General features: G+C 31.9%; 2 protein-coding genes across 2 annotated transcripts; both read right to left on the reverse strand.

Annotated features, from left to right (window-relative positions):
* Positions 1-756: 756 nt before the first annotated feature.
* LOC108341537 (acyl-CoA-binding domain-containing protein 4) lies at positions 757-13,267 on the reverse strand. Its single transcript, XM_052879053.1, has 18 exons — positions 12,890-13,267; positions 12,135-12,205; positions 11,796-11,859; positions 11,634-11,705; positions 10,505-10,699; positions 10,289-10,366; positions 10,008-10,103; positions 9,823-9,889; positions 9,134-9,195; positions 8,761-8,900; positions 8,328-8,454; positions 8,139-8,253; positions 6,342-6,430; positions 6,116-6,199; positions 5,838-6,020; positions 4,765-4,905; positions 1,583-1,642; positions 757-1,211 (listed from the first exon to the last, which is right to left on the reverse strand). The coding sequence occupies exons 1-18, from the start codon at positions 13,046-13,048 to the stop codon at positions 1,020-1,022; spliced, it is 1,995 nt and encodes a 664-aa protein (XP_052735013.1). The 5' UTR covers positions 13,049-13,267; the 3' UTR covers positions 757-1,019.
* A 2,193-nt stretch (positions 13,268-15,460) lies between these two features.
* Positions 15,461-18,991, reverse strand: LOC108342003 (zinc finger protein GAI-ASSOCIATED FACTOR 1). The gene is made up of 3 exons (XM_017579703.2): positions 18,624-18,991; positions 17,381-17,777; positions 15,461-16,712 (listed from the first exon to the last, which is right to left on the reverse strand). Exons 1-3 carry the CDS (start codon positions 18,841-18,843, stop codon positions 15,815-15,817), a joined length of 1,515 nt encoding a protein of 504 aa, XP_017435192.1. The 5' UTR covers positions 18,844-18,991; the 3' UTR covers positions 15,461-15,814.
* Between the last annotated feature and the right edge of the window lie 4,476 nt (positions 18,992-23,467).

Consider the following 23,467-nt stretch of genomic DNA (forward strand, 5'->3'; position numbering starts at 1 on the left):
AGTCTTACATATAATATATTTATCTGGCATTGCGCATCACTAACACTAAATCACTTAATTATACTTTTAGTTTCCTATTTGCAATTTCTAAAAACTAAAAGTAGAATTAAATCACGTCAATAAACATTAAAACATATATGAAGTAGGCTAGATTGTCACCAACCTGTTACTAAATAAATAATGTCACATTAACAAAAATCTGTTAAATATTTAATGGCAAATATAAAAGTGGTAATACTTAGAAGACCAAATTCTTGTAATTAACTGAAATCATGATAATTAATGAATAGAAAATTGTAACTAAAATCAATTGCTTAAATACATGTTAATGTTTAGACTTACTTTTATATATAAAAATCCATATGCATATATACTATTACTTGCATGTACTTCACGAACACTTACATTTTCTTTTTGAATGAAAAACTACCAACATACTTTTTTTAAAAGTAAAATCCAATACAAAATATATTTAAAATGAGATAACATTTAGAAATTTATTAAGTAACACATAATATCTATGAAAACTACAGGTTATTGCGCTGATTGTAGTTTCATTATTGATTTTGTGAATTTGTAATTATAATTATAATGCGTTAAACGGTATTAGAAAAATACTTTAAACAATTCTTCAATAAAACAATCACATAAAACCTGTTTGAGTTAATTTGGAGATCATTCTTAAGATAATACTGAATTATAGTGCAAGATTAGGCAGCCATAAAACAACCCCTATTAGTTGGTTGAATGAAAATGTTAAATCAAAAGAATTTCTATATTTTTCATTCAATAATGTATGTCACTTTGAATACAATCATGAACAAAAATGGCGGCAAAAGTAACATCTACTATTTATACCTTCGTCCTCATCCTCAGGTGTAGAAAATGTTTTGGTCAAACAAGCTAAATCTTGTTTACATAACTAAAAGAAGAACTGAATCAATACACAGTAAGTATTGGAAATAAAATTGGTTGAATGAAACCAAAAGTAATGTAGCACTGCTATTCAACTAAGAGATTCACGCATCATCTGCATTCTGATCAGGGGGAGCACCGGCAAGCCAACCCCACACGCCGCCACCTGAATTCTGCCTCTGTTTTGCATTTAAGGCAGCTTGCTCTGATGCAGCCTTCTGCCGCCGGAGGAGCTCCAGCTCCTTCTGTAATGTTCCAATGGTTTGGAGCTTCTGACCTAATTCAGCAACCTCCACCTACATTCTCAAATATTATTTTCAGTTCAACAATAATAACAAGTACAGATTTCTTCATCCACAAAAAGCTGACATACCAAAATTTTAAAGCAGACTTAAAGTGGTAATCAGATCACTATAAAAAACTATTTGCCCAAAGCAGTGCCTTCAAAAGTTATTAAACACTTGAAATTGTTACTTAGTTTGGCAGATAACGAAAAATTTAGAAAAACAAATTCTTCGTCACATGAATTGTTTATCCATCAGATTAAATAATGCACCGTGTTTGTCCAATAATTTTCATTCAATCACCTACCTAAAACGCAATTCAATTCTAAAACACTTGAAGACCAATAGGGACAGGACTCTCAGAAGCATTAATGCATGCATACCTCGAGTTTGAAACACCTTGACTGCTCAGAAGCAAGCTGACCACGAACTGACTGGAGCTCCTACATTATCAGCACAAAATACAAGTTTAAGGAGACTATGAAGAAAAATAGAAAGAAAGAGATATGACGGAATCTGCATGTAGTCAATATATACAATAGAGTGTATTATTCTATGGTGTGGGTAATAATTACAAAGAAAATACCAAATTATGTAATCCTCAATTGTTTGATTATATCAATTAAAATACGAAACAATATCTAATAACTGCCTAGTTACTATCATTAAACATATCTAACATTTCCTTAGAAGTTGGAGTATATGAGTTGTATGGACTGAACTTGATACAAAATACAATCAATTCAAGAACCAGTCAAAATATTTGAAGACATTTACCAATTGATGTTGACAAAATCAGTGATATCACGTGTACATTCATCTCTCTGTCAGAAGAGAAAATCTATCTCAATGTCTTTATTTGTTTCATGGAATAATATATTTCAAACTATGTGCTACATACACAGACTTATTATTACAAATGGCATCATTAGTGTAACATCTCTCCAATTGACTGATGTTATCACTCAGTACTCAACTTTTGCACTAGATTTTGCAACATTCTCTTTCTTACTTCTTTCAAGAAATCATCTAACCATTAATAAGAATGCAATACCCAAAAATGGATCTCCTATCACTGGAAGAACTTGTCAAATCTGCATCCTAATATTCCAGAACTTGAGTATAAAATCTTCTTTCCTCTAATATATTTCACAACCAAATGACATCACAATATCTTTCACAGCAAAAAATCAGAAAAACAACACTACATTGACTGAAAAGGAAATATCTGGTCAGGTAGCAATGACATAATTCGTCTTCTGAAACAGTCACTGGTACTTCTCTGGATTTTGAACTGGGATCCATGGCTATGTCAATAGACTTAACTTCGCCAGTTTTGTTTTTCACCAGAATATCCATTGCACACTTTGGTAAATGATAATGCTACTTTTGCTTTGTGCTACCTCTATCCTCAAGTAGTAACAGAGTACTAAGACCTTTTGATTGAAAATGGTGACATAGGTGTTACTTTAATAACAATGTTGTCAACCTAAACAACTAAGTACGTAGATACATCTTGCAGTGAAATGGAGATAGAAGGCTGGTAAGAGATGCTGAGACACGTTCAACTACAGAACCATAGTACTGAATCTACCAAAGCATGCCTTGAGAAAATCCTTGAGTCAATTTAAGAATTTGCCCGAAAGACTCCCCCGAATAACAAATATTGGAGGTTGTACCACATAAACATCAAAGGGATCACCATGGAAAAAGACATTATTGACCAGCTGGTATGAAGGTCAATGATAAATATCAGTTATGGACAAGAACAAACCTGAGAAGAGACATTTTATCCACAGAAGAAAACGTGAAAAAAAATAATCAAAGTTCGGACACCAATAACATTTGTCACCAAGTGGGCACTGAGGGAGTCAAGTGCCCCATCAAGGTTAATTGTGGCAACGTATCTCATCAGTTTTGGGTTGATATTCCTTATGCTTGTTATCTCAATAATTGCATACCCTCTTCAATGTTCAACGAAAAAATACCTCTATTTTATTTTACCATTAAGATCTTCACTCTCTACTTCCTCACATCTTGGGGTCCACATGTTTGTAACAGTCATAGTCCTGATCTTGCTAAAACTGCTACTTGTTCACACAATGATTAGAGTTATTCTCCTTCACTTAGTTGTTACCTAGTCTCAACAAATGTTAATTTATTCTAATCCCTTTCTTTCACTGGTTTTCACCTAAGTTTGAGTATGTTTTTGCCTCACTTCCTATTCCTCCTTTTCTTATTTTAATCATCTCAACCCAAAAATATATACCTAATGGTCCACCTGATCCACACGAGAATCCATCTCTTTCACCTGCAATGCAAGTGTTATTGTCGACTCCATCCTCCTTCTCCACTTGATGTTTGGAAAACTTTTGACTCACACCGGCCCCAACTTATTTGTCTCCTCCCGCCCTCTTACCCAACAATACTAATCTTCCTATTGCTCTTTGGAGTGATATTTGTTCTAGTTGTAATCCATCACTCCATCAAGTCACATTAAGCTACCATTTTCTGTTGTGTTGTGTGCCCCTGTATTTGTCTCTTTACTTTGTCTCTGTCTATTCTCAAAATGGGAGGAAAAACTCTAATACCATGTTGGGAAGAGAAACCAAGAAGCATGATTAAATCCGATTGAAAATGCACACTACAAAACGATAATTATTGAGTGGCTAATAATCACAAACATAATTTCCTAATTACAGTAAGAGTAAATCCTTGAACTGTCTAATTTCTATAAGTAAGGATATCTATCAATATGCAACAATTGTCTGATTGCCGTAATAAATTTATCTAACCAGCACCTTTTAAGTTCAATGATATAGTTCACACTTCCTTAATAAATATCAGCCAAAAAATTTCCCATCGAGTGGAGCTCAAGAATCTGGATCAAACAACACCACAATATTCTGTCATGAAAAATAATGGACCTGAACCTTTTTGATACAAGATATATAAGTTTGACTTATACAATGATAGGCTAAGACCCTTAATCAGAATGATCTATCAAAGGAGAGCTAGAAGTGAAGAGGATAATAACCTCAGAAGTTAGTTAGTAGTAAGACAGGTTGAAACAGAATGATGAGTGATGACTAATTGTCTATTATTGAAGTTAATGAGAGGAAGAAATAAATAGAAGAGGAGAGGATTGAGTATCATATCACATCGTGGAAAAATGTGGGAGAGGCCTGGATGTTTTTAATATCCAGGGAAATCTTTATTCAATCTATTCATTACCTGATTTTTATATACTTGATCGGGGAGTGGGGACGTAGGGTTTCCTTAATAAAGTTCAATCGTTGCCTTTCTACTAACCAGTTCAATTATAAACCACTGACTGATCCTAGAGACCAAGAGACAAAACAAAGCAATATAGTTAAAAGCAAATAGAGGGGTTGTTGTCCTGTAACTTAGCTCTAGACAGAAAAAGGGCAATAGAATAGTTTCTCTAGAATTCTAATTTTTATTTGCTAGCAATCATTACCCACTTCAGTGCTTGATTCCTGAACTGAATCCGTTCCTATAATTCCAAACTAGAAAAAGAACTTCAACAATTAAGGTAGGTTACCTTGTACAGGTCCGTGTTACGAGACTCAGCTTCTGCCAGCTCTTGCTTTAATTGAAGAGCATGCTGTTTCTCCTTGCTGAGTGATGATTCCAACTCTTCTTTCTCAACCTTGAGGACTGATATAATATCACCTTTTGATTTCTGTATGACAGAAAAATATGAAAGCAATTACTGACAAGAAGAAATATCAAATGGCACAAAATAGAAATGATATGCTTTTGGGGGATATAAATGAGGGCCTTAGGCAAGAACTAGACAGGAACAACATGGAGGCCAAGTGTGTTAAATCATGAAATGGGTACCACAGATTGGAGGGCAGTCTAAAAAATCCAGATTTTTAATCTAAAAGGAGCATAATTTTCAAGCCCGTTAGCTACTTGAGGAGGAAAGAGCATACGTGTGAGTGTGTAATTGAATGCATTAATGCATTAGTGCTGTTTGAACTTTGAAGTTTGTTACAAGTTCCCAACTAATTTTTCCTTTTTCGTTTGGTTGGCAATAAGAGAAAAATCACACACTGGCACAATAACATGAACATACTATACTATGTTGTTACCATCACCATGTGAGATTCAAAGTGACAGAAAAAATGGATTAATAATTTAGCAGGCTAGTGTCAGACTTTTATGACAAATTCAAGACAAAGGAACTAAATGGGTTGAAGGTTACCTAGGGTAGGGCAAGGAAGTGATTGGTTCAAAACCTTAGGATGATGGTAAAAGTCATAAAAGGAAAAATTTTGCGGCCATAAAAAGCAAACCGAAAGGCATGTCCAATTGAATTTGGCCAATTATACAATTCTAATTTTGTTAAAAAAACCTTTAATAGACTCTAGATTCTGTGCAAGGTTATAAAAAGAGAAATAAAAACAGAATAATATAACAAGTGTTTAGATCTTGGCTTGTGAGGCAAACAAATGCAACCAGAAAAACAGATGTCTAGTTAAACCAAATTCACAAGACAATAATTTTTATAAAGTAGAGAACCACAATTTAGATTTCAAACAAAAATGAATGCTAGGACAATCTTAAAACCAGAAAGAAATAATGCAAATCCTTTTTAGTAATACATACAGCTGGATCAGCTTTGTCCATGACAGCTTCCCAATTTTTCCCTTCATGGCCGGTTTCAAATTCAGACTCCACATCTCGGGTAGCATTTGTGGCATTTGGAACAGCTGAAACACTGTCTGGTGCTGAATTTTCAATTACTTTCGATTGCAGGGTTGATTTGTGGCTTGGTTTAAGAACATACACCTGAATGCAGCAAACCAACTCAGATGAGGAAGAAAATATAAAAGCAAAGGCAAAGGAGAGCAGAAACAGAGGTAAAGTTTTGAAATAATATTTACTTCATTATTGTATCGTCCATTGTACCCTCCAAAAGATATAAGTACATCTTCGCCATTATAGGAGCTTACAACCAAACTCAATCCCTGCAATGGGAAACATCTTAATTATGTTAATCCAATGGCACTAGAAACATAACCTTCTTACACTGCAGCAGTTAATAAGGATCAGTACTCTAGTTAGACTTTGTATCACATGCAGTATTGTTAAAAGACATAGATAAAGTACCTCGCTGGCAACAGGAACTCGTCCTTGCACTAAAGTTACCACTGACCAAGCCAGTGTAGACATATTCAGTACAACTGTTTCAGAGACCCCTGCAGAATAATATAGAACATATAAATGTTAAAAGAGATGTATAGCGAAACAAGACTGCAACATAAATGTCCTGAAATTCAAAAATAATAAGTAAAATTACAACCCAGGTTACGAACTAAACCATATGGATATATGACAACCAGCCCAGAATTTGTCCCTCTTCACAGTGATCCCAATAAAATGGCAATGCTTTCCTCTATAACTTTCTTTCACAATGAAACAGTGCATTAATTTTCGAATAAATAAGCACTTCTCTCATTGCATCAATGCATGCTTAATCAAAGATTTGACACTCTTCACTATCCTTTCAGTGCCATAAACTCATATCTGTTACCCTACTTCAATGTATGTTACAAGGATCAAGACCAAACAATGTGTCAACTAACCTCCATCTATGCAGGAAATATACAAAACCGAGACAAACCAAAAAATAGGGGGTGAAAAGTATAGCAAATTGTCACATGTAGCAATTGTATGTTTGATTTATTTGCTCTTTCTCTATTTTTCTGAAAGCATTTCTTAAAGCTCTTTCTCTATTATAGTGGGCTAGATCATTTTGCTGAAAGGCCAAAATACATTATGAAGCCACTATTTGACGAGAAGCAACTTCTTTAATACCCAAATGCACTTTAAATGTAATTGATGCAATTGTCCTTACTAAACATGTATTTACACAGATAACTTTTTGTTTATATTATTTTAACAATTTTACACTCGAGCAATATTAACTAATCTTAAAATTAAAGTGAACAACCCGAAACATGATAAAAACAGAGTATATTTAGCGAGACTAAAATAAGAACTATATAAAGTGATGTAACACATTGAGGTAGCCATCTTTTTGACACCTAAGCAGTCGGGTAACAACACGGCTAGGCTAGCACCAACAAAATTAATATTAAAAGCGCTATTTTAAAAGGACAGACAGGTAACAAGTGCGTATATTATAATTTTTGGGGCTTAAAACATATGAACTTTATCTTCTTTTATGGGAATGGCGCCAGTCCAATAATCCTTATTCTAAAAAACAGTGTTTTCTTCAACACAAGTACCATGGCCAGTCAATATAATGCCTACTACCAACCTTAAATTAGCTATAAACTGAATCATTAAAGGTAGGTTTGCTTTTATCCCATTTTAGAAGATTGGACTATGGGTGAACATACTTCTTTACAAACATTTATGGGTATGCATACAATAATTTTTATCTTTGGAAACTGAATTAAATATATTATTATTTTTTATATAGGTTTAATTATTAATTTGGTTTCTGCAATTGTACAATCTTTACAATTTAGTTTGTACAAAAACTACACATTTTAGTCCTTACACTGACATTTTTTAATTTGTTTTTAGTCAATTTCATCCAGAAAGTATTTACAAAGACTAAAATAAATTTAGAAGTGTATGCATAAAGACTAACAAAAGTAGCTTCTAGGTGTAGGGACTAAACTGTACAGATTGTGCAGGTATGTAAACCAAATGAGTAATTAAACATTTTATATATAATTGAAAGTAGAATAAACCAATTTACTTCGCAACACTGTTAGAATACAAATCCTTCAGTTTAATTTGAACCACAAGCTCCACTTGTGCACTCGTAGAGTTCAAATAATATTTGTTTGAGATACTAAGCAATATTATGTGGAGTGAAAAATCATTCCTCAAATGCCGAAAGTATGATTCTAAGTGGAAAAAAAGGCATACCACTCTTATTGTCACCACCACCAACAATGAACCAGTTCTCCCCTACTGTCACACCAGCATGTCCAGCCCGTGGGGTTGGTATTTCACCCAGCTGTGTGGGGTGAGACCATTCCATCTGTAGAGTTCACGCAAATGATTAGATAAACGATTTTCCAATTCATTGTCTTGTAGGAAAAGCAATGGCCTTACAGTTTGCAAATCAAGAACATGTAAATCATTGTAGCATGTTGCATGTGAACCCCCACCAAAGATAAGTAAGTATCGCTCCACATGAACAGCAGCAGTATGATCGGACCTTGGAGAAGGTGGCACCCCACTTCAAGTTAAGACTTAGTTAGCACCAAACATAGATGTTATTTTTTTTTCATTTTCTTTCTCTTTATATTGCATGGGAGAATAAAAACAACACATTCACAACTAACAAAATGAGTAACATAATTTACAATGTGTCATACCCATATCATGGCATAAATAAATATGGCCCAACTGAACAATTGCTAATGACAAGTTTTCTCGTTTTACAAACGTAGAACCCTTGACATTCCCCCAACCATACAACCTTCTCATCCCGATAGAAAAGGTAAAATTAGATACAAAGCAGTGTTTCAGAAAAACTACTTACACAGCATCAATTTCATCCCATGTCATGGTTTCCAAGTCAAGAATATGCAGATCGTTCAAAAGAGTCCTCTTTGGATCTTGCCCACCAAAAATTACCAAGGTTCCCCCTACAAGGGTCACTGATTGGCCTCCGCGTGATACCTAGAAAGTATATATGATTGAAGGGAACTAAACGGACCTTTAATGCACCTTATTTGAAAAAATAAAAGAATAGAAAAAGAGAGGGGGAACTACTGTCCTCTATTTAAAAATCATAAAACCTCCATATCTATTGTTAAAATATACAAATGTGCACGTCACACACTTCTAATGAGATAATATATAATTTCTAGGATTTTGGGGTCAATAAACATAAGATAACAAAAGATACGTACCGGAGCTTTCCCAAAAGTTTTTAGAGTTGACCATGTAGCGGTTTGAAGATCAAGCACTTTCACTGGCACAATATATAATAGTAATACAGATACTTAGTTTTAACCAGAATATAAAAAACAACAGACATAGAAGTTGGAGAATTGGAGAAGAGTCACAAATGGGGTAGGGAGGGGTTATAATTAACAGTCATGGATCAAATCAAATGAACTAAGGAAAACGTTATTCTTAAAAAGTGAACTTTGAGTAAAAAAATTAATTATAAACTAAGCAAAACATGTAGCCTAAATGTTCAACTTAAATATGCACAAAAATTTTATCACCACCAACAATTTTGATTGTTTTTTTCCTTAAAAGTAAATGGAGAGACAGTATCATGCTTTAGTTTACTGAATAGAATAGAGAACACAATTTGAGTGAGCATGTCTTATACATGCTTATCGTTGTCACCAAAATTAATGAAGTTTATTGGCCTATCCAAAAAAAACCTTAATGAAACTTCTTAATGTATCCCATTTCCTCATGTATTCATGCATAGAATATAACATGTTGAGATCTCATATTGACAACGATGGCTAAAATAGAGCTTCTATAAAGGGTTGGACAGTGCTCATCTTATAAAGGTAGATTCAAGGGTTGTGTTAGATCCAACCCAAATTCAAGATAACATATTATGACATCCTTATTATACCTTGGATACTTTCAGAAGGATCTTTTGCATGCCCTGCAACAGACAGAAGCTTATTTCCCCATGGAATCTGTAATTGAAAAAAATTCCATCACCAAATCCCACAAAATTCCAGAATTAATACTAACAGCCAACTACAAGCAGGTTGAACACGACTTAGATTATGCAATTTTATGTTCAATACAAACCAAAGAATGGCCAGCACAAGGGACTGAAGTTGTAGGGGACTCATCTCCAGCCTTAGTTTCAATCTTTGACCAAGTCCACCTTCTCAAATCCAAAACCTGTATTTGTTTCCGTATAGATCAAAGTAACCAAAAACAGAACTAAGTCAACCAGAGAGACAGATAACAAAAATCTTTTCCATCAAAACACCATATATAAATTGGTAGTTTCAGTCAACCTAACAAGATAAATTGCAACACAGTCAAACTGTATAGCTTCATGGAATAGGTAAATGTATGCTTACATGAAGATCATTAAGGTAACGACCATTGTGGTTTCCACCATATATGTACAATTTATCTTGCACAACTGCAGCTCCATGCTGAACATACAAACAAACTAGACTTAGGGAGGGAAAAACCAATAGAGAACAGAGAATAAACTCATATGGCAGCAAAAAAAAAATATTACTAGTTTAGAATGGAATTTTATAATTTTCACACTTCACAAGAACCGGTACCTCATATCGGGCTTTTGGACTTTGTCCAGATACTGGAGGTGCAATCCATTGATCATATACTCCAACTGAGCTAAAGCCTTCCACAACAATATCTTTATCCTCTGTTCCAACTTCGATTCCATTTTGGGTGGAAATAGTCTTTGTCTCTGGATAAGAGTTTCCATTCTCAATTACTGGTTCAACTTTGGAATTATGCTGTCAAACCAGCAAGATGGAATTGGAAAGCAGGAAAAAAGGGGAAAAAAAATCACTACTTTGACTGTGGCAACAAAAGTGGATAAGAATATAGAGGAAGGTGTTCTTATTACAATGTTATTGACAGCTTGACACCACTTAAGTTGACATGCCTCTTACATTAATCTAAATTCTTAACCTAACTATCAAATCCTAAATCTGAAATCATGGAATCCTGTATATGACTTGCAACAAAATCACTGACTCGATTAAGTTGTATAACAATTGTGTGCACGTCTGTTGGGGTGTGATAGGAACCTGAATACTGGCCCGAATGACCAATTGTCTTAAGGACCCAATATATCAAAAGTTTATAACAGGAGGCACAAAGTTGACGCAATGAGCCTATATGCGGTTTTATGTGTTAGGAGGAGAAATTTTTGGAATGCAGAGCTGGCTATGTGGGTGGAATCCATGGTGTGTGAGAGGTATGATTAAGTTATAGATAAGTGGGTAATCATGGGAAGGGGGCGTCATTTTGGTGGGTTTTGGTTTTGAGCTGGATCCATTGCAGAGAGAGACTTCTCTGTAAGGAGTTGAGCTCTTGGGAAAATCTCAGCTGAGATCGTTCTTCATTTATTTTCCTTATTAACAAAACCTCTCCCTATTTCTATTTTTTATTATTTCATATCCTACCAGGGTGAAAGGTGATAAAAATATATTGCAATTATAAAATATCCTAAATTTTATTTGCCGAAGGACATCTGTTTTTGCTTTAATTTTTTGAACCAGAATAAAAACTACATTCTGATCACTCTATAAAGTTATAAGTGCATAACAAGTCGACAGCATAGCTACTACTAGAGACAAACTTATGAATACTATTAAAAAGAAAACACCATAGCATTAACAGGACTCGATATAATATAAAGCTGATACCCTTAATAACACTCACATTCATTTGCACGTCTATGACAGGTTCTGCAACAGAGTTAGATGCTCTTGAATACCAACCAGGATCTTCTTCCTACGCAGAAAAATAAATTACAAGAAAACGTATCAGCTAACAGTCTACAATATACCAAGAAGAATGATTATGTAAAATTATTTGCATGACCTCCAATATTTTCACAAAAAGACGCATGGCTTCAGTGGAAGACATGGTTCCAAGCTGGTTCCAACTGCATCAATAATTACTATCTTTAATAATATTCTTGACAAAATGAGATTAGGAACGCAATTGTGCATCTTGCTAGTATAATACCATTAAAAAATAACATTGATAAAAGAAAGTGCAGTATTCATGACAAAATATCTGTAAAATGAAAATGCAAAGACACGTATGGTAAGACCTTAATGTTCCACAAAGGCGTACATATAGAACAGAGATGTCAAGCAGATACGCAAAGAGCATACAGAAAGTGAAAACCAGCATGTGTGTTTAAAGCAAACAAACCTGGCCCATTTGCTATGCTCCACTATTTTCCATGTACTTGGTTCTGGGACGTTACAAGGTCCCACACTAGCCTGAAATAACAAATTTTCCAATAAATTAATACGAAATTTGTTATTTTAATTTCAGCAACATCAGCCCATTTCAAAAAAACCATTGGCTGAAGAGACAGTAATCACTAGTAAATCACATTCCATTCCTTCACGAAACTATGACTTCTCCGGCTTAGCCAACCAAGGCATCAACCTCTAGTGTGCCAAACACAAGCAACATTACGATTGCGCATCAACTCTAGTATTTTGCAGCCAACGATTCCATTGATTACATCAATCAGAAAAACAGAGAACACCCACACAGATCAACACAGCAGCCAATGTTTCCACGTCCAGTCCCCCAAACAACCAAATCATTGTCAAAACATAACATCTAAAACACTTAACATTAAATCCAATTCACACACTTCTCACATGTCATAACCAAATTACGTGTCCCCCACCTCCATGAGATCAATCAGCATGAAAAAGCATTCCCATAAACTATAAACGAGGTAACCATCGAGTCACACAAATCTTTCCATTTCATCCAATCCATCAATCTCATTCAGATCTAGTGACAAGCACAGAATCAATTAACATAGAATGGCCTCACCGACAAGAACACAACGAAGCCAAAGCCAAAAATCAAAATAGAAATCCATATTGAAAGAGTGTGCAAGAGGCACAGTGCAATGCAGATGGTGAAGGACGTTGAGGTGGTACCTGCTGGTATAAGCTGTAGAGAAGAAGAGAGGTAGACTTAGCGAATTTGGAAGTGAGGGTTTTGGTTGGAGAAGCGGATCCATCAAACCCCACGTAAGAGGCCGCAGCGTAGAACCGCTCTGGGTATTGCAGACCAGAACTTGCTCTCGCCATCGCCATCGCTACTTCAGATCCACCAATTCGCTTCACTTGGAACAAAATTAACTCCTATAACATAGATTCAACCACACAACTGCATAAATGGCTCCAGATTGAAGATGCAGATGCAATACGAAGGTGGTAAAGCCTTATATATCAACGTTTTCTTTCTGCGGATGCACTCTTCTTCGCAGATCCACTCTGATTCTGCAACTTTCGCAAATAGCCACATACCCCTTCGGTTTTTCTTAATTTGCATGGTCAACACCTTTTTTTAATTTTTATTAAATACTCTTTTTGGTCCTTAAAAAATTGTAGAAATGTTTTTAAAATACATAAATTTGGTGATTTTTCAGAAATTCGTTGAAGAAAAAAAATATTTATTATATTTACTTTGTTAAATGGAAGATCTTCACCAATTTTCAATGTAATAAATGAATTTACAGTAAATGTATGACATATATAGCTAGATATATTAGCTTTTATTGTACGTAAATTTTAACTAATGATAATATTATAAAAAATTTGATTACAAACTTATTTTTCTCTAGACAATTACATCGATTTGCTAAATGAAAAAGTAAAAAATTGAGTTTTTCACTGTTTAAGGTATGCTTGTAAATTATAAAGAGTTTCCATATTTATAAAAATATTAAAATTGTTTTAACGAGTAGGAAGTCTGCAATTATTATTCATTAATTACTTTGTTATATTATATCCAAGTGAACGGAAATCGAGCGATGCCATTTTTTAAGATTAATTTTCACTTTTTATTTTATTTCTAAATTATAATTGTAAATTTTTATGAACTAATTTCAGTATATTTATTTAAAGGATTGACATATAAAATTGTATCAAATTGAGAAGTTAAAGTATATTTGAGAATTTTTTTACTGTGGAGACATAATTTAATGTGAATTATAGTTATGCTTGCCTCATGAACGAATAGTTACATTTATTGATAAAAATGAAAGAAAGATAGGTAGATAGATGAATTCGCTTGTGTCGGTGATACAGCAAATAAAAATTTTAAAATATAATTTTAGATTGTTGTAGGCTTTTGTCATTGTAATTTTCAAAATTAAATGAATTTCGTTAAAAAAATATTATAAATATAGTCTTTATAAATATTATTACCATTCTCTATTTCTTTTTAGTAATGTTGTTTCAGGTGTTTTTAGAAAAAAAAAACAAAAACAAAAAATATGATAATTTTCAAGTTTCAAAAAAATATCTATATGTTTATGTTCTTTTTTTTTTTTTTTGGTTTTCACATTATATGTAAACGAATTTAAAACCAGACAAAATACAAGGGCATGAATGAAAAATAATAATTAATAATGTTTTGAAGTTTAAAAATGACATTCAAATAAAAACCTTCAAAAATACAATTCTTAAAAAAAGATTTTTATCTATTTTTTAAGATCTGTAAAATATCTGTAATATGCATTTATTGTTTGAAGAAAACAAAGTCTTTTTTCTTAACTAATAATTTAAGTACTTTTCGAGAAGGAAAATTATTATTTTATCTATTTCTCTATGGCCACCTCCTTATTCTTCCCCAAAACACTAACAAGTAAATTTAACCATTCCAACGGTAATTAAAAGCACGACAAATACTGAATGCAAGTTATTGTTATTTTATTTTTAAGCTTTATTAAAAACATTTAAGATATAGTATAACTATATCGAATGCATAATATAAAACATAATAACTTAAATTAAATAATGTAATAAGAATATCGATCTGTGAATACAGTATTACAAGAATTTTAAAAAAATAATACAAATTATTGACACCCTAAATATTTTATGAAAAAGTTATATATATATATATATATATATATATATATATATATATATATATATATATAATGAGTACAAAAACATTCTCTAAGATAAAGAATTAGACCTACACAAATTTGTTAATTTTCAGTAAATTTCAAACCATAAAATATTGTCAATATCATCAAATAGGTAATTAATTGGTGGATTTAATTATTATTCAACATTAACATAAAATCATTATACTCTCATCTTCTAAACACTGGCCATTAGTTACATGACATTTAATATGGTTATTTTGAAGTCAATAAATTCAACATATATAATTGTGTATTAGATAATACTATATCTGTTTTATATATTGACTGCACTTTTTACTATAACAAAAATTAAATTAACTTATTCTTTTACCTTTCAATAAATCTTTATTTTTTTTCATGATTTACTATTAAATCAAAGTAATGTATTTATTAAAAATAAATTACCTTAGTAAAACTATCTTTATAGAAATGGTATATTTATTATTGTTACCATATATTATTATTACCTTAAAATTAATTGTTTAAATTGTCAATGTACACAACATATTTCATAAATGTTACTTGCATTTCAAATAACACAATATATTATAAAACAAAGGGATTATAATTATGAAACTCAAAAAACAGTTCCCACAAATTTCCAGCATATTACATTCTTACTGGTAAGATAGAGAATGTGATCAGTGAGATTGAAAGTCTCAGTATACACATTGAACTAACTACTGTTTTTGCTCGCATTGAACTAACTAGACCATTATTCATTTCAAGACACTGAAAAGTGAACACTGATTTAAGGGACCAAAAGGGTCCACAACACTGATATTAGTGATAGGAAAACCTATCATAATAATGTGTATACTATTTATGGTAGAAAAGGAATTAGTTCACAGAACAAAGCTGAAAATTTCCACCTAGATCAGAAACATGCAAATTATTATTTTATTTTGGTCTCAACCAAGTCTTAATTTTCATATGCTGCTGTTTGTTGCTGAAAATGGTTCAAAGCCTGGATTCTTATTTGACTCATTTCTCCATATTCAATCTTTAGTTCAGACTGTTCACCACCAAAGAAGCTTCCATCACCACCACCACCACCACCAACTCCTCCTCCTATCCCCAACAAGTCCAAAGTCATCACATCCTCACTCCCTTTAGCTCCACCAACATCAATGGAACTTGACCTACCATTATTCATTGCATGCAAAACACCACTATAACTGCTTCGGTTGTTCTGCTCTATGATCTTCGACAACGCCTTACTTTGATCCAATATGGCATTAAACATATCCAAACCACTCATTCCTCCCATGCCATTGCCAACACCATCCATCATCACCGTCCCATTTGCATGGAAGTTATACTGAGACAGGTCTTGTTGACCGTGGTGAATGTGGTGGTTCATGACCCCATATGATGGTGGTGCCATGCTTGTAGCAAAGCCCGTTTCAGTCATCATGCCGTTGCTGTTACTATTCACTGTTGCGCCCATCTGTGCGGCTTTTTGAAGCAGTGCCGTGGCAGACATGTTTGTTTGAGGCTTTTCCTCAAACATGTTGATGTGTGGTGAGTTTGAGCACAGTTGAGAGAGAGAAGAGGTGGATGAAAGGCTTCTTGGCAATGCTGCCATGTTGCTGCTAAAGGGTTTTGCTGGAATTGCTGCAATGAGGTCGTGAGGGAGTGGTAATGGTTGCTTGTGATTGTTGGTATTGATTGGTAGTGATGCTGCTAGGTTTGGGATCATTGGTGGTTGCAGGTTTGAAGCATGCATTATACTTTGCAGTTGTCCTGCTTCGTTGAATTTGTTGCTGTCATCACTCAGTGCATCGCAGAAAGCTCTGTGTGTGATGAAACTGTCTCTTCTGCAGATCATAATATTATGCAGTGAGTTATTTTTCTGCACTAATAATATCAATGAACAGAATTCACATGAAGCCACAAAGGATTGGAAAAGAATCGAGATGATCAGATCAAAAATAAAATAATAGAATAATATATATCATACATTAAAATGACATATTTAGATGATGAGAATATATATTTTTTTGGAATTTTCAAAGCAAATAAAAAAAAGTCAAAACTAATTCGTTAAAAAAGGAATTTTCAATTTTTTCGTCTAAAGAATTATTTTAAAAGGAACATAATTAATTAATTAAAATAATTAAAATGTCATACTATATTTAAATTTATTAAAATTCAGAAATTCCTTACCTTTAATCAATCACGTGTGATCAAAGTCGACTATGTACACTTTACCTCACCTAACCAATGCATGCAACTTGTGCGAAAATTACGAATTAATATTTATGAATGTGATTTTTACATTTGAGAGATAATATAAAAATAAAATGTTATAAAAAAATATATTTATTTATTTATTTAACACATAATAAAATAATTATAAAAAAATAAATTTTCGTATTTTTTTAATTTTTCTTATGAATCTTATAACAAAAACATAGATGTATAACAGAAGAGATTAAAAAAATATAATTTTTGCGGTTGAAATAATTAGATAATTAATTTGAACCTGGAAAAGATGGTGCCACAGTCACATTTGTATTCCTTGGTTCCACATATTTTGGAATGCGCTTTCCAGTCAGAATGAACAGCGTATTTCTTAGAACATTTTTCACATTTCCACTTCTTCTCGCCGTGCTTTCTACTAAAGTGCTTTTTAATGCCGGTGAGATCGCCCAGCGCTCGAGCCGGGTTGTGGTGGACACAGGAGGGTTCGGGACAAACGTAAACGCGCTTTTTCACTTCGGTGGTGGTTCTGAGTTTCAGCTTCCACGGTAGATTGTGCCCTCGACGGTGCAATTGAAGGTTCTGATCCCTTTGAAACCCTTTGTTGCATATTTCACACACGAACCTGTTTGTGGCCACCAGGGTGTTCGGCGACAGGGCTACCACTTCGGCATTCGGGTCTGCACACGTGCCACTCACACCAAAATTATTATTTTAATCAACTATATACAGTCTATATATAAGTGTGCATGCACATGTTTCCTTTCTATAGTACCTTCAACATTAATTATTAATTTGACATGCACCGAAAGCAAACCCAAAAAAAAACCTTTATTTATTTAAATATTTCATTTATATTCAGATTATAACATGACAAAATTAAAATTAAAAAAATGATGAAAAATTTGTTAGTGGAATGTTTGTTCACATGCAGGAGTCAAAAATTAAGCAGAAAAGAGATAGAAAGATTTAACATGACCAATATGTATGAACCTTTTTGTTGAAACAGGTGTGAAACAAGTGTGAAACAAGAATAAAGAAAAAGTTTGAGATCAGCCAGCAGTGAAGAAAAGTCAACAGTGAACTGCAATGATTGTGAAACCCTGCAGGCAATAATTGAGCTTCTTCTTTCCACCATTTCATCACTCACCAATAATTCAACCTTTTTGCTATTCATTTTTTGAATTTTTAACACACACCCTAGTTTTCCTCCCCAATTCAAACAACATTCATGTAAATCAAATTCACCTAAATATCATCAAATCTTGCTTTCTGTATCTTCTTCTAGTTTTACACGTCCACATAGTAATTGTTACGAACAGATAATGGCTATATATATACACACACACCTCAAATTCTCAGTACATGAAAACTGATCAATCACTGATAAGAACTGATTATCACCAATATAAGAAGCTGGCACTTAATTAATTTGATGATCCGTGGATTTAAATTATAGAAAAAAAAGAGAGAAAAACAGTAAGCTGAGAATGTTGGTGTGAATAGATAGAGAGAAATTAACAGACCTGGATTCCCTGGTAGGTTTCTTTTCTTCTTGAGAGGTGGTTGTGAATTTGTGTTTGAGGCATTGCTGTTATTTGTTGTAGTTGAAGTGTTTGAATTTGGACTATGGTTTTGGGGAAGCATCTCTAGTTGCTGGTGTTTAACTGCTGCTGCTGCATCTTCTCCGGTGTTCTCTGTGGAGAAGCTCCAACTATCACAGCTTGTGATGTTTGAGTTTGACATTGATCCTCTTCTCTTTCTTCCCAAAGTAGTGCTTCTTTTCACTCTGGTTCTTGCAAAGGGAAAATGAGAGGAAAATCGAAGAAAGAAGATGGGATTTGAGGAAGTGAAGGTATATGGACAAAACCCACGAAACTCTCCTTCTTATGATGTGGAGATTAGTACGACTGAGCCAACGTATATATTAGGATTTCCACTGCAATAAAATATTAAACCAATAATTCCAAAAAAATTTATATCGACACCAACAATTTTTGTTAAAAACTATTATGTGATGGTAAAAAGTTGTAAAAAATGTAAAAGAATTTCACTTTAAACCTAACCTAATAAAACTAATTTATAAAAAAAAAAGTTAAGATTTATTTATATATTTTAAATTAATTTTATTTCTAATCAAATGTAAGACTTTTAATCTACTATGTTAAATATATATATTTTGCATGTGGATTAAACCATTCATAAGTGATGTAAAACAACATATAACAAATACTAAATTTTATTAGATAAATTCTACCTATAATGCTCAACAACCATAAATAGATAGGAAAAAATGTTTAAACAAAATTTAACTAATTTAATTGGTAATATTCTTAAATTTAAATTTGAACATAAACTATAAAAATATTTTTAAAATGTAATTTTGTACATAAAATGAAACAAATAAATGAACTTAAATTAACATTGTTAATTAATATAAAATATATGTATTTTGCTTATATTTAAATGTAGAAAGAGTAGTTTAAATTAAATAGTCATTTTTTAATTTGTAAAGCAGAGATAATCACCTTCCAAATCATTGCTTTTATAAATCTTCCCAACTATGTTTGATTGAAACAGAGATGAAAATCGCAGAATTTTTCTTCCACAATGGTGAAACACTTAAACTTTTAAACAGTCAGTGTAATAAATCAAGAGGGTATATGAGTACATCTAGTTCGTAAATACTTTATAAAATAAGTTTTATTAAGTTAAATTTAATTTATTAATTTATGTTAAAGATCTGCCTGCAAATTTTAACAAATATTTGAAATTTCTACACAACCAATGCAAAAAATAACCTTTGTTTTTCCAAAATCTCAATTAGAAAGGTTGATTATTACATGTTTAATACATCTTTCTTCTTTAAGAATATAGGACAAACTCTAACGTGACTCTAATATCATGTTAAGTTAAGAAGTAGATTTAATCCTTACAAAATCGGCTTGTAAAGTGAGATTTACATCCACTTATATACTATAAATTGACTTTATTTCTAGTCGATTTGGAACTTTCAATACACCCTCACATGCCGAAGTATATATATCTCGAATGTGAGACTAGACAATATTTCCACACAAATCTCATTAGGATAAACTTTAACCATAACTCTGATATCATATTATTATTATTATTATATATATATATATATATATATATATATATATATATATATATATATATTAATAAAAGATCTTTAAAACAATCTAAATAAATGTTAATTATTAGTCTCAATGGTTCAAAAGTTGGAGGCATCCTATTCGTTCAAAATATATTTAACTCAAAAATAAAATTTATCATATTCACTTAATCACTAATGATTGTATTGACCACGCAAACCATAACAATTAAAAAAATTATTGACAAACAAATTTGTTGGTAGTCACAAAAATTCGTTAATAAATCAAAATTATCAATAAATTATTGAATCAAATAACACCACTGATTTGTGTACCACAACGTGATAGGGATGAGATTGGAAAACAATCAATTCACCCTTGAGATTATGTCCCAACCTTGCAAAAGAAACAATTCGTATTGACTTTGAAATTGGATCCTTTGATCACCATAAGACATGTCAGACACCCACTTGGATGAAATTGTAGTAAAACCACCGGCTCAACTCCAACTCCCTTTACAGGCAACCATAACTCATTTACCATGCTGACGACAACCAAAACCCTTAATCGAAACACCAACTTTGTAACTTATATCTTTGAATTAGATAATTTGTGCTAACCACTTCAATACCAACTATCGCAGATACCCTTTCAACTACTTAAGACTTTTACTCTCATTTCCTTTTTTACCGTGCTATGATAATACTATTTTTTCCTTCTCTACGAGAAAAATCTTAACGATGTGTTTCTCCCTTCGTCACTTGAAATCCTTCACCTCAACCCCAAGTCAAACATTCTCTCATATGTAAACTACATTACTTAGAACATCCCTTCTACTCTTTACTTTGATAATGCTTCCTTATTGAGAAGATCCAATCATCTCTTTCGGATTCTTGAACTTTGTATAAGACCTCTAAGATACTTCATCCTCCCCAAAAGATTATTCTCCTCTTACTTAAGAAACATCATCCTACCTTATTGATCCTAAAAGCTCTACTTCATCTTACCTTTCTTTTCCAAATATTAATCTCCTTTATACACTTTAGGGTTACTGTACCTTCTTCAACTCTAAAGTCAAACATGTTACAACTTTTCACCTTCAGACTACAGACATTGTCGAGATATATAATCAATGCAATACTCTAACCTTGCTAAGAGATACACTAATATCTCCCTTATACTAACCTCTAAAATCTAACATCTTCCCTATCTTTCAAAATCCAAAACTTAGCTTTCTTCACCTACCAATATACAACATACGATAACTTCATATCTTCGAGACAAAAATTGATCTCAAAGGCGTTATCCAACTCTGGTAAAGATAAACATGCCAAAGTTAATCTTGAATTTGCATCTCTACTATTTTACATTTTAAAAGGATTTTACAAAAGAAATATAGAAAAAAAAAACCTTAAGTAGTCTAGTTTTAATAGTTATAAAACTAAACTTAAATAATAAAATATTAAATTAACAAAACAAAAGTAAAAAATTTAATTAATCGGTGATCTAATTTTGATTAGAACATATTTCCACGTTTTAAATAAAGAATAATATTGTAATCAGTAATAGCTTTTGCATATGGTCCAGTGTTTCCTGCGTTAGGACGTAGCTTCTTCCCATTGTCTTGTTTTTATTTAGGTAAAGGAAAGTACAGAAATGAGAGAAAGAGACAAAATAAGGAGGAAGCCATGGATATATACATATATACGAAAACAAACAACATTTTGTAGTTTCATGGCGATCTCCCACTTTGTCATTACTTCATATTAATGCCATACCATTGTTTGTTTATCCTCCATCATTATTCAACTTATATAAAAGAAATCGACATAACAATAAAGCATAAAAAGAATCAAAATTGACAGATATATGTATCTATAAACAAAGCCGAAAGAAACAAAAAAAATAAAAATAAAATATAAATTGAGTCTTTTGTTGGAAGGAATATAAAAGAGTGATAAAATATTCAACAATAACGTAAAATCTTTAACCTGTAATCAATTAAGAGTATTTTGTTTTTTGTTTTTTATTGTTATAATAAATTATAATAAATAAGAATATTAATAACAAGTCAAATATTTTTTTTCAATTTTTTCGATTAAACAATTTTTCTTTTCACTTTTTTTTATCTTTTCTCCTCTGTTTGTATCCTTTCTACCAAATATACCATTAAAAAAAATTATTATGTAAACATTTGTATGCACACTGCAAAAAATAATAGTATTAAATCTTAAACGTAAAGTTAAATTTACAAAATTCTTTATTATTATATATGTTGTACATACTATTTTTTTTCTGACCTTCACTCTTGACAAAACCAAACATTAAGCAAGTTCGTGTACAATATGCTCTCCTGTCTTAATTTTTTTTTCTATCAGCGCTCTCATGTTTTAATTACATTTCTAAAAAAAATCCATTTGTTTTTCTTATAAGCAACAAATAAATATTATATATATATATATATATATATATATATAATAATATTTCTCTTTCTCGCATTGATATATTCTGTAACAATTTTGGGTTTAAATTTTCATCAATTGATAAGGAGGATTATTAACAATATTGTCTAACAAGTATTATTCCTGGTATGTGACCAATTCATTTTTAAGCCACTGAAAAACAAAAAATTTCGCCATTTTAGAAAGGAAATGATATAAACTTTCTTACATTAAGAATTCAATTGTGAAAATGACTCTCACATTAAAAAATTAAGAAATTAAACAACATGTAAAAAGTAAAATTCATAAATTTATTGATTTAAAATTGTTTTGGATGAGTAATGTTGTCAACTTTGTTTATGAATTGACTCATTATTATATTTGCTTTTTGAAATACTTTTAATGGAATAAGAGTATATTTAATAGTCTCACATATTTTTTAAAAGTTAAAATAAAAAATAATTTATATATGTTTTCTTCTTTTAAAGACATACCAGTATATCAAATTTAATTGTCACAGTTCAAAAAATAAAACATTTAATTGTCACAGTTCAAAAATCAAACTATCTTTTAAAGACATAACAGTATCAAATTTTAAAACAGACTCCAATACTATAATTAACCTTAATCAAATTTAAAGTCAGAATATTTTATGCATCTATTATATAATCAAATGTATTAGTTATACTTTTAATTTTAATTTGAATTATTATGGTTGAATAATAATTTATTATTAGAAGGAGTGTTCGAAGGATAGATATACTTTGTGAGGAAATATTTTTCTTCGAAATAACAATGCACATCATTTTC

This window comes from Vigna angularis, chromosome 6 (assembly GCF_016808095.1).
Source record: "Vigna angularis cultivar LongXiaoDou No.4 chromosome 6, ASM1680809v1, whole genome shotgun sequence".
Lineage (NCBI taxonomy): Eukaryota > Viridiplantae > Streptophyta > Magnoliopsida > Fabales > Fabaceae > Vigna > Vigna angularis.